General features: G+C 29.5%; 3 protein-coding genes across 3 annotated transcripts; 2 read left to right on the forward strand and 1 right to left on the reverse strand.

Annotated features, from left to right (window-relative positions):
* The first annotated feature begins 813 nt into the window (after positions 1-813).
* Positions 814-4,144, forward strand: LOC136780970 (uncharacterized). Its single transcript, XM_066739594.1, has 4 exons — positions 814-825; positions 3,081-3,304; positions 3,440-3,609; positions 3,678-4,144. The coding sequence occupies exons 1-4, from the start codon at positions 814-816 to the stop codon at positions 4,142-4,144; spliced, it is 873 nt and encodes a 290-aa protein (XP_066595691.1).
* Positions 4,145-4,510: 366 nt separating this feature from the next.
* Positions 4,511-5,427, reverse strand: LOC136780977 (putative nuclease HARBI1). Its single transcript, XM_066739607.1, has 2 exons — positions 5,408-5,427; positions 4,511-5,306 (listed from the first exon to the last, which is right to left on the reverse strand). Exons 1-2 carry the CDS (start codon positions 5,425-5,427, stop codon positions 4,511-4,513), a joined length of 816 nt encoding a protein of 271 aa, XP_066595704.1.
* An 8,437-nt stretch (positions 5,428-13,864) lies between these two features.
* LOC136780983 (putative nuclease HARBI1) lies at positions 13,865-15,221 on the forward strand. The gene is made up of 4 exons (XM_066739616.1): positions 13,865-14,179; positions 14,259-14,552; positions 14,629-14,832; positions 14,922-15,221. Exons 1-4 carry the CDS (start codon positions 13,865-13,867, stop codon positions 15,219-15,221), a joined length of 1,113 nt encoding a protein of 370 aa, XP_066595713.1.
* Positions 15,222-17,148: the final 1,927 nt, after the last annotated feature.

Below are 17,148 nucleotides of genomic sequence, written 5' to 3' on the forward strand. Positions count from 1 at the left end.
ATTCGTTCAGCTTCCTTGACTAATACTTAAGCACCCCTGTGCACAGCAGTATATACTAAAGTCAAAATTCGTACTTGAAGCGTCAAATTCAAATGAAGTCAAGAGGTCTGTTCGTTTTAGCAGAGAAAGTTTCTACACTTTTTACACTTTTTACACTTTGTGCACTTTTTAGGGTGTCAACTTATACAATGGATAAAGATAAAAATACGGAAAGTGTAGAAAGTGTTAAAATTGTAGCTAAATAAAACACAGCTAAGATATCAAAGTTTATTTGAAATCTGCTGATGGTGCCTTGATTAAAATTGTTAGCTTGAAAACTAGAAAAAGCCTTTTTATATCTCCGCGTTGGCTTCGTTCGAACTTAAGCTTGTTCGGTCCATGTAGATACGTAATACATTTTTAAAGTTTCGATGAAATAAAAAATTCGAAATGTTACAAAGTTGATGATTCTGATGTTCTTTAAGTCGATTTGCAAGATGAAGATATGATGTAAAACTATAATGATGAGATAGATGATGATGATTATGACCTGCAAACTGAATTACAATTCAGAAACCAATTTATAGCTACACATTTTAGTTAAATGGAACAATTAAATATAATAATGCATATTGTACAATGGCCAGCCGGCATATATGGCGTCCCTTGATGCATGTAGGTACCGCATTTTAGGGCCCCCCTCACCATCAGTAAATCAAGATGGAAAGCGCGAGTTAGCATACAATTTAGATTAAAAAATCTTTGAACAACAAAATTTAAAGTTTTTCTAATCTAAAATGAATGCTAACTGGAGCTTTCCGTCTTGAGTTACTAATGGTGACTATGGTGAGTATTGGTGAGAGGCTTTATAAAACGCGGTTCCTAAACGCATCAAGGGACACCATATATGCCGGTCATTTATGTATACATAGTTTAACACAAAATTTTTGAATAAATTAGTTTTACAAGCAATCATATTGATATATCAATGAATCTTAACATATATATTAATTGTACCTACTATGGAAAAAACAAATATATATATATATATATATATATGTATACATTTTTCATGAAAAAGACCCCCTAGCTGCTTTGAGCATGTTTAATCTTTCTGACAGAAAAAATTGTTTCAATTAATAAAAATAATTAACAATATATGAATAGCTAACGATGTAACTATATAATACATATTATGAGGGGAAGTAAAATTTGCAGTAGAAATAACATTTTAAAAAAATAATAACATTTATGGAAAAGTTATAAGAGCAAGTACAGGCATTTTATTTCTAACAAAAAGCGTTTATAACAGATGTTTTATAACACATTATCACTTTACAGCTGTTAAAAAAAAAGGAAATTATGAAACGACTAATATTACAGTCTTTCCTTGTATGAGAAATATTTACTAACATGTAAAGTCTATAATATTTATCAAGTTATTTAAGCATCATTTTCTTCATTTTGATTTTCAAGCGAATCTTCTGCCTTTAATAATTTAAGTATTTTTATTTGGGATTCAGCTCGGCCCCGCATCTAACTTCAATTTATGTATTTCACGCTGCTGCACTATCGACTCTTGTGATTTTAATTGCTATCAGAGTTTCTACATACTTTTGTATTTTAAATTCTTTTACGTGTGAACAATATTTATTTAATATTTTCTTCACTTTAATATTGAACAAATTTTCTTCATTATTCAGGTTTATAGTGTTTAATGGACTATTTAATTCATAAGATTCAGTTCTAAAATGGTAATTCATTTAAATATCAAAACTATCAGCACTTTTATGATTTCTTTCAAACTCTGAAGTTTTATTGAAACTAAAATTCGATTCTCGAAATTTTATAGAAGTATCATCATGATTATGCTCTTGATAATATGTACCATCAAAATTCTTATCTGGTGGAATTCTATCTACTATAATTCATGAAAAAATTATATTTTGTATTTAAGAGACTTTAAAATTAAAACTTATCAGTTAAATTTTCAGAGATGAAACTTAACTAACTGACGATTCCTTTCAAATGCAGCAGTACTATCAAACGAATGAAGTAGTTCTACATCACAATGTGCTATAATAGCATCAACTTTTTCTTGAATCGTATCGCTGCCTGTTACTATAATGGTGGACAACCACCAGTTATAAGACGATAAGCTTTCTGCTCAGTGTGTCGCTTCCTCGATCTACAAATTAATATTAGATATTATATTTTTTAAATATATATTCATTTATTAATATTTGGTCCAAATATATTTATAAAAAATGTTCCTACAGAATACTTTATACTCTATATATATACTAATCAAAAGGTAACATACGTTTGTACTAAATTTTGCCAACATTTTCTAAGTTGTGCCGGAGTTCTTTGCGAAAAATCATAGGCATTAAATATGTTAGTAATTTTTATCCAAGCTTCACCCTTCTTTTTGCAAATTGTTGCATTTGTGGATTTATTTTGTAAGATATATGCTTCTACTGTTCAACAAGATCGCATAGAATTTCCTTTTCTCTATCAGTATAAGTATAATTCGTCCCATTCCAAGATGCTGAAATTTGACAAGCAAGGTTATAGATAAAATAAGTATATTAATTGCTTACTTATCATAAAAATAAAAATGTTATTATATACACTGTCATCCTTTAAGTTTATAAATTTTCTTTGTATGAAAATTGGTTATATAAAGAATTAATGGATTGAAAAAATAAAAATGGTACTACACGGAGAAACTTTGCCATTAGAAAATTTTTCCTCTCGTTCAGCTATTGCTAAGCAACAAGAAATGTCACTTCATATATTGCACTGCGCATCGGCGTAAATAATGTGCGAATATCAACGATTTGTATGTTTAATAAAGTAACAATTCTCGTTGCTAAGCAATAGCTAACGCGAGGAAAAAAAATTACTAATGACAAAATTTGTCCGTGTGGTACCATTTTTATTTTTGCAATCTATCAATTCTTTATATAATCAATTTTCATGCAAAGAAAATTTATAAATTCAAAGGATGACAATGTATATAATAACATTTTTATTTTTATGATAAGTATTGGATTAGTATATTTATTTTATCTATAACCTTGCTTGTTAAATTTCAGCATCTTAGAATGGGACGAATTACTTATACTGATAGAGAAAAGGAAATTCTGTGCGATCTGGTTGAACAGTACAAACATATCTTACAAAATAAATCCACTAATGGAACAATTTGCAAAAAGAAGGATGAAGTTTGGATAAAAATTACTAACATATTTAATGCCTATGATTTTTCGCAAAGAACTCCGGCACAACTTAGAAAATGTTGGCAAAATTTAGTACAAACGTATATTACCTTTTGATTAGTACATATATAGAGTATAAAGTATTCTGTAGGAACATTTTTTATAAATATATTTGGACCAATTATTAATAAATGAATATATATTTAAAAAATATAATATCTAATATTAATTTGTAGATCGAGGAAGCGACACACTGAGCAGAAAGCTCATCGTCTTATAACTGGTGGTGGTCCACCATTAGTAACAGGCAGCGATACGATTCAAGAAAAAGTTGATGCTATTACAGCACATTGTGATGTAGAACTACTTAATTCGTTTGATAGTACTGCTGCATTTGAAAGGGATCGTGAGTTAGTTAAGTTTCACCTTTGAAAATGTAGCTGATAAGTTTTGATTTTAGAGTCTTTATTGTAGATAATATTCCACCAGATAAGAATTTTGCTGGTACATATTATCGAGAGCATAATGATGATGATTCTTCTATAAAATTTCGAGAATCGAATTTTAGTTTCAATAAAACTTCAGAGTTTGAAAGAAATCATGAAAGTGTCGATAGTTTTGATACTCAAATGAATGAACATTTCAGAACTGAACCTTATAAATTAAATAGTTCATTAAACACTATAAACTTGAATAATGAAGAAAATTTGTTCAATACTGAAGTGAAGAAAATATTAAATGAATATTGTCCACAAGTCAAAGAATTTAAAATACAAAATTATGTAGAAACGCTGACAGCAATTAAAATTGCAGAGTCGATAGTGCAGCAGCGTGAAATACATAAATTGAAGTTAGATGCGGCCAAAGCTGAATCCCAAATACTTAAATTATTAAAGGCAGAGGATTCGCTTGAAAATCAAAATGAAGAAAATGATGCTTAAATAACTTTATGAATATTATAGGCTTTACATGTTAGTAAATATTTTTCATACAATGAAAGACTGTAATATTAGTCGTTTCATAATTTCATTTTTGTTTAACAGTTGTAAAGTAATAATTTGTTATAAAACATCTGTTATAAATGCTTTTTGTTAGAAATAAAAAGCGTGTACTTGCTTTTATAATTTTTCTACAATAATATTATTATTCTTTTAAGATGTTATTTTTACTGCAAATTTTACTTCCCCACAATAATATATGTTAAGATTCATTGATATATCAATATGATTGCTTGTAAAACTAGTTTATTGATACATTTTTTTTTGTTAAACTATGTACAGTATACATTATATATTTAATTGCTTCTTTTAACTAAAATGTGTAGCTATAAATTGGTTTCTGAATTGTAATCCAGTTTGCAGATCATAATCTTCATCGTCTATCTCGTCATTATAGTTTTCCATCATATCTTCATCTTGCAAATCTACTTCAAGAACATCTGCATCATCAACATCGTTTTGATTATATCTTAAGGATATATTGTGCAGTACTGCACATGCAGCTATAGTGGCAGCTGATGTAATAAGTTTAGTCCTTAGACCAGAATGAAGACAGGAAAATCTCCTTTTCCATACTCCAAATAATCTTTCAACCGTATTTCTGGTTTTGATATGAGCTGTATTGTATCTATTTTCATTATCAGTCACAGGATTTAATACTGGTGTTAACAAATAAGTTTTATTGGCATATCCATTATCTCCTAACAAAATACCATTAAGTTCATTTCTCTCGAAACGTGCACGAACAGCACTTCTATCAAAAATGAGAGAGTCGTGTGCAGATCCTGGATGCCTAATTACAATATCCATAATTTCTAAGTTTGGCCCACCAACCACTTGAACATTTAACGAAAACCATCCTTTTCTATTACGGAAAGTTTCACCATAAGGACCTCCAGGATTAGTTATCATGATATGAGTACAGTCTATCGCTCCAATCCCATTAGGAAAATTACTTATTGAGCTAAATTTTTCAATGGTTTTCCTAACATGCTGAGGTGTATTTGGAAGGAAAATATAAGTACTAAGTTCCGCAGCAAAACAGTTAGAAATTTGTTTTACAATTCTAGATATACTGCTTTGATGGATTTTTCGTATATCTCCACTGATAATCTATAATAATTATTTATTTATTGTTATAATAATAGTACAAAGTTTAATTAATATGTATATAAATATAGTCTCATACTTTAAGCTATTACTTACCTGAAAACAGTTAGACCCATAATATCTTAAACATACCCATGTAGGAGTTGCCAATCGTGACGATTGGTCCGTTCATCGGTACAATAATCGGGCCAATGCTTGCGTCTGACAATTGTTTGTTAGGATTGAGCCAATACTTGGCCAACGATTGTTAACTGTTTATCGGGAAAAATTGATAACAGTTCTTATGCCGATGCTTGGCTATCGATTGGCAACTAATGCTCAGCTAACAATGACTGCCAATCTCGTACCGATCCTCGGTCATTAATTCACAACCGTTGCTTAATTAAGCATTGATTGCCAATTTCGTGCCGATCTTCGACCATAGATTGGCAGTTATTACTCAATAAAACAGTAATTTTTGGATTATACATGCTAATACTGATTCAAATAACTGCAGGCATGAAAGTTCGACAAGCATAGTCTGTTAAACCTGCGCCAATGTTATAAGTCAACAATCAAGAAAGTTGTCTTATTTTATTGTGGTATATGGTTAGTAAGATTAGATTACCGAATTTACTGCAATATATGATGCTAGGAACCCATTGAAAGTAGTATTTTTTAAATATTTTTAATGTTTTTTATGTAATTCTGTTTGCTACTAGATCATTTTTTTAATCGTTATCTTTTCAATTAAATGATCAAAATAATTTTAAAAAAGTACCAACAACTATGGAAATCAACTAATTTATAAAAAATTTATTTTTTTTTCTAATCTTCTGATAAGTGCGATCTGTTGTTTTCATTAACAAATTTTAATCTCTTCATGCAAAAGATAGCAATGTGTGTACCCCAACTTTTTAAAATTACTAGCCATGAGACACTAGCGCTTCTGTTATTATAATTGAATTCAAAAATAATCATTACTTTTCTTGTTAACGATTTATTTTAAGAAAAATTAAAAGTTTTAACAGGACAACAAATTTTCTTCATTAATATTTCTTCTATTTTGTCTTCCTCCATTTCGATCACAAACACCAGCAAGCCATTTGCCAACCTTTCGAGAAATTGACTCAACACCAATACTGTCACCGAATTTAGCCATTATTGCCTCTGTAAATGTACATACATCAAATTAGTAACACAATATTAATAATAATTGCAATCAACATTCAAAACGCTCTACAAACTGGTTAGACACCATCAAAAAATTTGTACCAAGTTTTACTTTATTTAAATATGGTATTCTTTTATGAATTTAACAGCCATATAAAAAATTATCATTGATACAAATTTTCCTGCGCTAAAATATTGACAAATATAAATATATCAAAAATTGAATTGTTGAGTATAATTAAGTTCGCCTATATTTCATAAATAATTCAAAATTAGTAGAATGGTTATTCACTTTTACAATTTGAGTTTTACTTTTAATTTTATATTACTATCAAATTACCATGAATACAAGTAAATGTATTTGTTTCACTAAAATTTAATTTTCCTTTGCCATTTATTTTTCGGCCCCTTCCTGAATAATGCACTTCCACTTCTTTTGTGGTGGTTGTAGACATTAATTTGTTAATACATTTATTTACTTCAACTATACCATAAATAGAAGTTTTGTAAAAGGTAATCTGTAACGAAAAGTGTATTATTAAATACAAAATTTTACCCATTGACATGAGTGCAAGAACATAAATTTTTTCTAAAGTAGTTTATAAGGCTTTTTTGATAGTTATTATTACAAAATCTTTCTTATTTTCTATATTTTTTAGCGATTCATCAAATTTTTTGAATTCCTCTAAATCGGTAATTGGCAATTCAACCCCTAAATTTGCCTTGAACTGGCCTATCGTTACATGGGGTGAAGCCAAGGAAACGGTAATTTGGGATTTTATTTCATTAATTTTATTGTTAAAATCGTATTGAAGACTTCGCTTCACATTTTGAATATTTCTTTCAACATATTGGCGCAGTTCATTAATTTTTTCATCAAAATAATCTTTAGTTATCACTGAAAAATATCAAACAACCGTCATTAAGAGAATCTGCTAATTCTATTTTAATTATATACATATAGTAAGGACAAAACTATCCTATTTAAAAAAAAATAGATGTTTAATTCAATAAAAAGACATATTCTGGTACATGTCACTTACACAGATGTCTCCATGGCTCTTATATATTTTGTTATTAATTTATGATGCAGAACGATTCTTCATTATTTAATGAAATTGACTAACCTTCTGTTATATTTGCTTCATCTAATTCTGAAATTTGCCTTTCGATGCAAGGTTCATCTAGTAAAAACGTATCTTCAAGAGTAGAAGGTAGATTTGTCTTATCTATATATTTTTGAATGTGTGATTGTTAGATTATAAATTAAATTAATAATCTAATATATACCAAATACAATCAGTGGTCATTATTTTATAAATTGGAATTTTATGTATAATATATTTACATATCATGTTCGTCATAGGCTTTATAGTGCTCAAAACAGATCTTATGTCATCGTCACATGTATTTGGAACTTGTGTTTCTGTCCTGAATGATGACATACAGCTACTAGCACTTTCGATCTCTTGCGTTTTAAACGAACGTGTCAAACGTTCTTTTCCTTTTTTTAATGTTTCTATCCAAAAAATTAATAATAATTATAAAAATATATCTGATAAATTTGGAAAACATAACAATGATTAAGTTGAATTAAAATTTTTATCCTCGATACCAAAGAGAAAAATAATTTAAAATAACTTATTTTCCGAGCTTGTATTTTTTTAAGGTTAACATCATACTCATGAAAATGATTCAAGGGGGAATAACGAAATCAAGGGATGAATCTAATACAATATATAAGAAATAACTATAATTAAAACGTTTACGTACTTGTACGAGAAAGTATTTGCACCTCGAATGCTTTCCATGTTTTTTTGTATGGTAAGTTTTCTGCAGTCCATCTTTCTATATTTTTATATTTATTTTTAGGTGGATAATAACAGAAGTATTTTCCATCTTTCTCAAAAGTCCACGAGGATGGTACTAAATCCACTAAATTTTGGCCGAATGATACAATAGAATAATTCTTATTTGCCTTAATGACTGAATTATTCATTTTATTGTATACTCAAATATGCAGTCTTAAGAATCTTTGCTATTAAACTAACAAATGAGTTGGTCGATATTGTTCAACATGAAAGTATCTATATTCGATAAGTAGAATACTCTACATCGAAATTTGATGGATATAGTGAACCTAACCAACATCAATCTTACTTTTGAAATTGGTTACAATGAAGTGTATTGCCAAAATCTCAAAAATGTCATAGTTTTGGAGGCAAAATCAATGAAATTGTAGGAGTACTAAATACATGTGTGTTCCATTAAATGACCGCAATGCTCACAATGTATAATGTGTAGTACATTAAGTATTATATAAGAGGTGCTTTGGATTTTAAGTGGAATCAGTTTTAGTCATGAATGAATAAAAGATTATTCTATTATATTCTATGTTATCCCGTTTCATTTAAACGCGTTTTTTTAATTACATACATTAATTTTACGTAGCATAGATTTTTTTGTAGTATTTGAACATCAAAAACTATATAATGATTTTATATTGCATGTATATATTTTTTGTGGAAATTAATTTGTGACTCGAAAAATGAATAGGTAACAATTATTTACCTGGGTGCTTTTTTATAATCCCATTATTTAAGATACGAAATCGTAAATGAAAGACGAATAAATATAATAAATTTGTTGAAATTTCACAGCATGACAGCTAACAAATTTCAATTTTATTAAACATATTAAACACAGAGCCAAATAATGACGTCAGCATTCCCTATAAATACATTTAAACACGCGTAAACAATTTAGTTTGCATTTAACATAGATTCCAAAGAGGGCACTGTTAACGCTGGGATAGTAATGACAATGAAGTTTGTAGCCTCTGTTTTGTAGTTTCTTCTGAAGTGACTTGAACCTGAAGTCACGATTAATTTACATTGCTGTTGCCAAACCGCTAAATTGATTTTATAATGTCACAAGGATATTATAAAGTTAAAAAATATCGTAAATTGAGTAAAGAAAACTACGAAATATTGAATAATAGGCAAACGCAGGATGGCAAACCTGTTGCGACTGTTGATAGGGTAGAAAAGAGAAATAACATTAACATTATCGAAAATATTGATAACTCTCAGATGACTGATTCCGTAAATGTGGATAATAACCTAGATAATCTAGATATTGCAAATAATTGTATGGAAATTGACAATTCAGATTGCAACGAAGAGTTGTGTTGCGTCAGTACAAATAATATTGGAATAGTAAAAGGGTTAGTAAAATTTTTACACGCTTTCTTTCTCATACTTATTTTTATATAAAAATAACTTTTAGTATTTTTACCAAACTCTTTTTTTGTATGATATTTGGTATAGCGATTCATCGAAAGGTACCAACCATTTTGTGGATAAGTTGAGATCATGGGGTTTAAAAAATATTACCACGTTACGTTTAAACGTAGTAACAGAGTTACTAACATTATTAAGAAATGAAAATAATCATTTTTCAACTTTACCGAAGACAGCACAAAAACTATTTGGAACTGTGCATTGTCGGCCATTAAAAGAAATGATAGGCGCAAGAGGTACGACAGGGAGATACGTATATTTAGGTATCTATAATGGATTAAAAAAAACCATTCCAGCTGAATACATTAACGGAACAATTCGTGTAATGGTTCATGTTGATGGAATGCAATTGTTTAATAACTCACAGATGGAAGTTTGGCCAATTTTAATTAAAGTGCATAATTTAAAATATGAATCGAAGCCATTTGTAAGTGCTATATTTTGCGGGGATTCAAAGCCAAATAGCGCTACAGATTTCTTGCATGATTTTATTCAAGAATCCAACGAATTGACAAAAAATGGAATCCTTTTGCATAACAAAATATATAAATTTTCAATAATTGCCCTTATTGCCGATTCGCCTGCTCGTGCATTTTTAAAATGCTGTAAATATCCGGGAGGCTTCTACGCATGTGAAAGGTGTGCCATTAAAGGAGTGTCGGTGATATCAAATTCGTTATACATAAATGATAAGAAAAAGAAACACAAAAGAATTTATCCGGAAATTGATTGCGAATTACGAACGAATGAATCATTTCATGAAAAACGACAAATAGAGCATCACCATAATGGTGTAACTTCGCCACTTTTGGTCCTATCTAATTTTAATATGGTGAGTTCCATGATAATTGACCCTATGCATCTTTTTTATGCGGGGGTTATGAAATTCCTAATTGACAAATGGATTTCAAGAGGGAGCATCGCAAAAATAAAGCTTAATGATGTGCAACGATTAAGAAATCGCTTAAAATCATTATCAGAAAGCGTTCCATGTGAATTTCAACGAAATCAATTTAACTTAGATTTCATTAAACAATGGAAAGCCACCCAATTTCGATTTTTTTTACATTACTGCGGTCCAATTGTTTTACAAAATATTCTGAAACAAAACTTTTACGACCATTTTATGCTACTATTTGTAGCATGTCGTATATTAAATAACAGAGAATCTATTAAAGTATATGTTCCATATGCCAAAGATTTGCTGCGTAAATTTTTTCATCTCTTACCGTCGTTATACGGAAATGATTCACAAACTTTAAACATGCATAATCTTATTCATATTGCCGATGACGTCGAGTATACCGGTTTGCCCTTAAATGAGATATCCGCTTTTTGGGGTGAAAATTTTATTAGTATTTTTAAAAAATTAGTAAAATCTCCAAAAAAACCACTCACGCAAATTGTAAATAGATTGAGTGAGATCGAAAGCAGTGACAGATTATTAATGAAGAAGAAAAAATATGTAAGCGAATATACATTGGATAACGGAGGTCATCTTTTATTACACGAAAACAAGAAGTTTTCTATGGCTACTAGTATAAAGTTAAACGGATTTACATTAAAGGTTAAATATCCAAATAATTTTACAATATTAAAACAAAATAAGGTTTTTAAGATAGATAGCATATATATAAGAAAAGAATGTAGAGAAAAAGATATTAAAGTGGAAGATGTATTTTTTGGGGGTTATGAAGAAGAGGTGCGCGAATCTATAGGGAATTTCCTACCTCATTGGAAGATTTAGGTATTATATCAATTGTCAAGTTTAAAGACCCTAAATTAATAATAAGTGCAAAGATGATAGTAAATAAATGTGTTATTATCAATGATTGTAAAATGAAATGCATTGCTATTCCATTTCAGCATCAATAAATATTTCTTTAAGAAAAACCTAAATTGTGACACCAGCTTTATTAGTAGATTATACATATTATATAATTTGTCCCCACGGAAAAATAAATATTCCAAAATATAATACAAAAAATTTCTAATATGTTAAAAAATATGCGAATATTGACCGAAGTATGTTACATTTTATTTTATTACATTTTGAAATACATATTTGTTCTTATGGGGGATGTGAAAATCATCGAAATTCGAAATAGAAGATTGGACAGTTTAGGCCATTAATCTTGCACTAGGCGAAGGGTAGTAGGAGGCAGGGAGAGAGGTTATCTAGAGATTTAATTTGACACCGTATTTTCCAGTATTTTTTGTATTCACGAAGATTTTACAAAGGTTAGTGTTTGATAGATAACTTAATTAATCTATTTACTGAAATTAAAAGGATAATTTCAATTTTTAGAAATTATACTCTCGAAATTGTCATTATCCTTTTAAGTAAATAGATTAATTAAGTCATCCATCAAACACTACCTTCATAAACTCTTCGTGAATACAAAAAATACTAGAAATTACGGTGCTAAATATAATTCCCTAGATACCCCCCCCCCCTCTCTCCCACCCTCCTGTCTCCTATTACCCCTCGCCTGGTTCAAATTTAATGGCCGAAACTAGACCAATGTTGGCTGACACATGGGCAAGCATTGGCCGATGTTGAGTAAGCACTGGTCTATAATATTGGCACGAGGTTATCATCCGATCAATTGCCATGATCGGTACAAGCATGGCAGTACTACTGGGCCAATATAATCGAACATTCGCCGGTCATGGGCCATGCATGGCCCGATGAAAAATTCCTACATGGGATGAGTAATTTTTTAATCATTGAAATTGGATGAGATCCTCTATATTCAAGCTTATCTGTAATTATTGGCAATAAAATATGCAGTACACATTCTTTGCTGAATCTGTATCTTCGTTTAAATTCCATATCGTCATAAATTTCAAAATGGTTTTCATTATCTTTAAGATATTTACGACGTAACTGAGCTATAGGTATCCGATTCCTAAGTTCGAATAATTCTTCTTCCGATGACAAATTTTCGTCATCGTTAGGATATGAACACGACATTGCAGTCATCTTTCAAATAATGGAGCCGTATGAGCTAGCTAAGAGAAAGCTGAATATTATAAATATATTAAAAACTATTACAAATAAAGAGGTACAATTAACACATTACTAAAATAACTTTATAAAGATGTTTTATTTATGTTGTAACACTTTGAAGTTTTAATTTAAATTAAAATATGAAAATATATTAGGTATATATATATGTATCAAGTAGTCTTAATTTTGAATTAAGGTCACGCGAAGATATTAAAATGCTTTTTCTAATTTCCGGCTAACAATTTCAATCAAAAGAACAGCGGTATTCGATCGTATTCATAGTCGTTCCTCCACCTCGACTCGAGTTTCAATACTACAATTACGTAACATTAGCCTGAGTCGAGTTCGAGTCGAGATGGAGGAACGACTATGAAAACGACCGATTATCAGGTTTCAAGTAAATTTTGATAAACTTGACTTGACTTGAATTTGGCGCGTCAAGTTCGAATTTTGACTTTGTACTGCTGTGCATACGGGCCTTATAGACACGGGGCGGGATTCACAGTTGATACTTAAGATTAAGTGCAAGCTTAAGACTGTTCTTAAGATGGCGTCAATGCTTGAGCTATTTCTTAAGCACAGATTTGAAGATAGATCTTGAGTTCTAACTTAGCCAAGATAAATGTTTCAAGTAATTGCTCAAGATCTGTCTCAAGTGGCTTTAAGTATGGTCTTGTCCAAGTCGACGAATTTGTGGACTTAAGAAAGACATCCCACCCACTGTTACTCGCTAGCGCCAATCATACATCCTTTCTGTTGTCTGCTGCAGTGTCATTTAAATTTTACAATTTTAGAATTTATTACTTTAAATTGTTATAAAGGTAAATCTAAATTTACAGTTATAAAGCGATGTAGCATTTAATAAGCTAAAAGGCATGAATATAAGGTCATTTATTTTATCATAATATATATACATTTTTTCACGATGCCTTTTTGAACCTCTTTTATATTTAATCATTTAATATCTGAAATATAATCAACAGACCATTATATTTATGCCTATGATATGGTGAATTAAAGTGTGCTATTCACACACATTTGAATAATTATTATAAATACAAAAATAAATTTCAGAAAATGAACAAAATGAATAATTGTGCACTGTATCAACAATTCAACGTGACCTGGTACAGTTCAGATACTTCTTCAGAAGAAGACGAATATCAAGTTCCTACGATTGGAGCAAGAACATATATAAGGGATGTAATGAACCCGTTTGAAGCCTACGATGAACAAAATTTTCATATTAGATACAGGTTTTCTAAAGATTCTGTAATGCATGGATTACTACCATTGGTGAATTCTAGCTTACAGAAATTTACCAAGAAAGGTTTACCCATTGACCCTATAATTCAATTGCTCATTTGCTTAAGGTTTTATGCCACAACTAGTTTTCAGGTAGTAAAATATTTGTTCTTTCTAATGTAGATTTTATTATTAAAATTATAAAAATCATTCTTACTTTTTGTTATTACAGAAGGTTATTGGAGACTTAATATTTCTGTCACAACCCACAGTGAGCAGAATAGTTTTTAAAATTTCTGTGATATTAGCAAGTAAGTTGCATACATATATTAAGTTTCCAAGGAATGAAGAGTCCATACAGGAAAATCGCAGACTATTTAATAGATTAGGGTATGGCAATGGGGCAATTGGGCTTCCAAATATTGAAGGACCAATTGATTGCACTCATATCAGACTAGGAAATAATAATTTTAGTAGCCGTGCAGAATCATACAGAAACAGAAAAGGATATTTTTCTTTGAATGTACAGGTACATATTAATAATATTTAACGATTTTCTAAGGATATATTTACATCTTATCAATAAGTTTATTTGTATGTTAAAGGCTATAGTAGGTCCACGTATGGAGTTCCTCGACTTAGTGCCAGAATTTCCAGGAAGGGAGCATGACTCCAGGATTCTTCAAAACTCGAGGATTTTTATACGCTATCAGCAAAGAGAATTGACAGGAATGCTAGTCGGTGATGCTGGTTACCCTTCTCTTACATTTCTTTTAACACCATTCCGCAATCCACAAAGTGAAGAAGAGGAAAGGTAATATTCAAAATGTTTAGAACTACATATATATATTATTTTTTTATACTTTGAGAAATCTTAATCGCTATAAAAATAAATTTTCACACATATAATATCATTCAATCTCGAACAAGGATGATTGTTGAACGAACCTTTGGTGTCTGGAAAAGACGTTTTCCATGTCTTTCAAAAGGATTAGCTTTAAACATCAACACATGTACCGCAGTGGTAGCAGCTTGTGGTGTTTTACACAATTTATCGCTGCAATATTATGACATTCTTGTAGACATCTTAGATAACGAAAATGAAGATGACTTAATTGTTGAAGATGAATATCATCGTGATGAGCCTGGAGATGGGTGCATTATAAGAAGAAATATTGTACAGCAAATGTTTGGTTAATTAAAATTTGAGTTCATAGTATAAAATTTTCTCTCAATATTTCTTCATAAAATACGAACAGAAAGAAGTAATAATATTTGTAAATACTATACATAGCACAATAATTTCTGTACAATATTGGAAGCTTCCCAATTAGCCTACAAATCGACACAATCGAACACAAATGGTACATTGCATGTCACAAACTGTACATTTGTGTCCGATTGTGTTAATTTTTAGGCTAATTAGAAAGAATCCATTATTACAAAATTAAAATTTATACTAATATCTTTATATTTGAAACATTGTGCAAAAAATACTGCATTTTTGAATTTCAATAAATACTGGTATAAAGGTTGTAAAACATTTTTTTAATATATATTTTACATAATTATAATTCATACAAAAACATGAGGCAAAATAAAAGTCACAAGAAATTTGATTTCTCAATCCGAATTATAATCAGAACCCCTAAAATTGATAAAAAATTAGATTATGCCTGAAATCGTTTTTGCAATATATCAATACTTACATTTCTTTTTGTGCAAGGTACTTTGATAGTTTTAGTCTCTCCTTTAACTCTTTTTGTTCTAGTATAAGTTTTTCCCTCGTCATTTTAAATAACATTTCTTGAAACTCCTCCTTTTGCTTGCATATTTCAATCTCATGGTTTATTTTAATCTCAGCCATTTGTAGCTCTTTCTGGCAGATGGTAACCATCCTAACCCTCTTCACTTTTTTAATAATATTTGACGCTTTATTAGTAAGATCTTAAAACAAGTTTTTGTTATATATTTCAAAAAATTATTAGAAGCATAAAGTATTATATGTTATAAATAATATTTTTAATTTATCACCTGATAAAATTTGGGCTTCTTCTATAGACGGGTCATCACAATCATCAGCGTTGAAGATATATCCTACATCAGAACAATGATTCTCTAATTTGTACATACATATTGTATCATTATATAAACTAATACATACCTGTGTGAGATGATTTGCCTTTCAAAGAGATAGATGGTTCGTGTGTTTGTAAATACACATTGTTGTTCGACATATTTTCTATTTTCCTTTTTTCACCAGATTGTACTGCTAATATAATATCTTGATGCAGCTCTGAAATATTTAAACTTTTTAATATACTATAGGTTTTATAGTAAATATAGTTTATTCTTTTATTCCAATGTTTTGAGTATTATTTTAAATATATACCTTCAGATTCCTGTTCGTTTAAGTTGCTGGATCCAATGAAAGGTGCTGTTGCATTTAATACTGGTAAAATTTCTAACACTTGAGCATCCACCTGAGGAAGATTTATTTCTGGTCCACCTCCGGTTAAATACCTTGATTGTTTTTCAGTGGTTAAAATATTTTTATTGATATGTTTAAGATTGGACCAGTATTTCTTTAGTTGACTCATATCCCTCTATATTATAAATATTAAATGGTAAAATTCATTTTTATTTCTACTCCGTTGCAAAAAAATTATAAATACCTGAGTTGAAACTAAAATAGATTTATTATATTCCTCTGTAATTAGTGACCATGCTTCAGATTTTTCTTTTATAGTTGATGAATTTGTTGCCCTAGATTCTATAATATGTTTATATTTTTTTAATATGTCTAAAAAGACTTGTTTCTCCAAATCAGAGTATACTGCCCGCTTGTGTGACATTACTCTATCAACATTATTTCGGGATCAACTATCTTAGTAACAAATGGGATAAAAAGTTAATTGTTAAAAAAAATATGAAAGATAAGTACTTCAAAATGTTGTTAAACTAAAAGTAAATAGGATCAAATTATAATAAAATTGATAAGATTTTATTATTTGTATATTCCTGCATAGAAATTTATTGGAAAATGTAGAAAATTAAATGCATTAATATAATATATATAAACGTTACAAAACATGTAAAAAAGTAAAATACGTACCGGATAAAAA

This window comes from Prorops nasuta, unplaced genomic scaffold (assembly GCF_024137725.1).
Source record: "Prorops nasuta isolate Cenicafe-Biocafe unplaced genomic scaffold, Cenicafe_Pnas_1.2 PNAS00002, whole genome shotgun sequence".
Lineage (NCBI taxonomy): Eukaryota > Metazoa > Arthropoda > Insecta > Hymenoptera > Bethylidae > Prorops > Prorops nasuta.

Bases quoted from the DNA above. Each gene is read 5' to 3' on its own strand.
- LOC136780970 (XM_066739594.1), top strand. The intron at 3,305-3,439 runs GTATATTACCTT...ATTAATTTGTAG, and splicing joins TGGCAAAATTTAGTACAAAC to ATCGAGGAAGCGACACACTG. The intron at 3,610-3,677 runs GTGAGTTAGTTA...TCTTTATTGTAG, and splicing joins TGCTGCATTTGAAAGGGATC to ATAATATTCCACCAGATAAG.
- LOC136780977 (XM_066739607.1), bottom strand. From the start codon at position 5,427: ATGGGTCTAACTGTTTTCAG. The intron at 5,307-5,407 runs GTAAGTAATAGC...ATAGATTATCAG, and splicing joins ATGGGTCTAACTGTTTTCAG to TGGAGATATACGAAAAATCC.
- LOC136780983 (XM_066739616.1), top strand. From the start codon at position 13,865: ATGAATAATTGTGCACTGTATCAACAATTCAACGTGACCTGGTACAGT. The intron at 14,180-14,258 runs GTAAAATATTTG...TTATTACAGAAG, and splicing joins CCACAACTAGTTTTCAGGTA to GTTATTGGAGACTTAATATT. The intron at 14,553-14,628 runs GTACATATTAAT...TGTATGTTAAAG, and splicing joins ATTTTTCTTTGAATGTACAG to GCTATAGTAGGTCCACGTAT.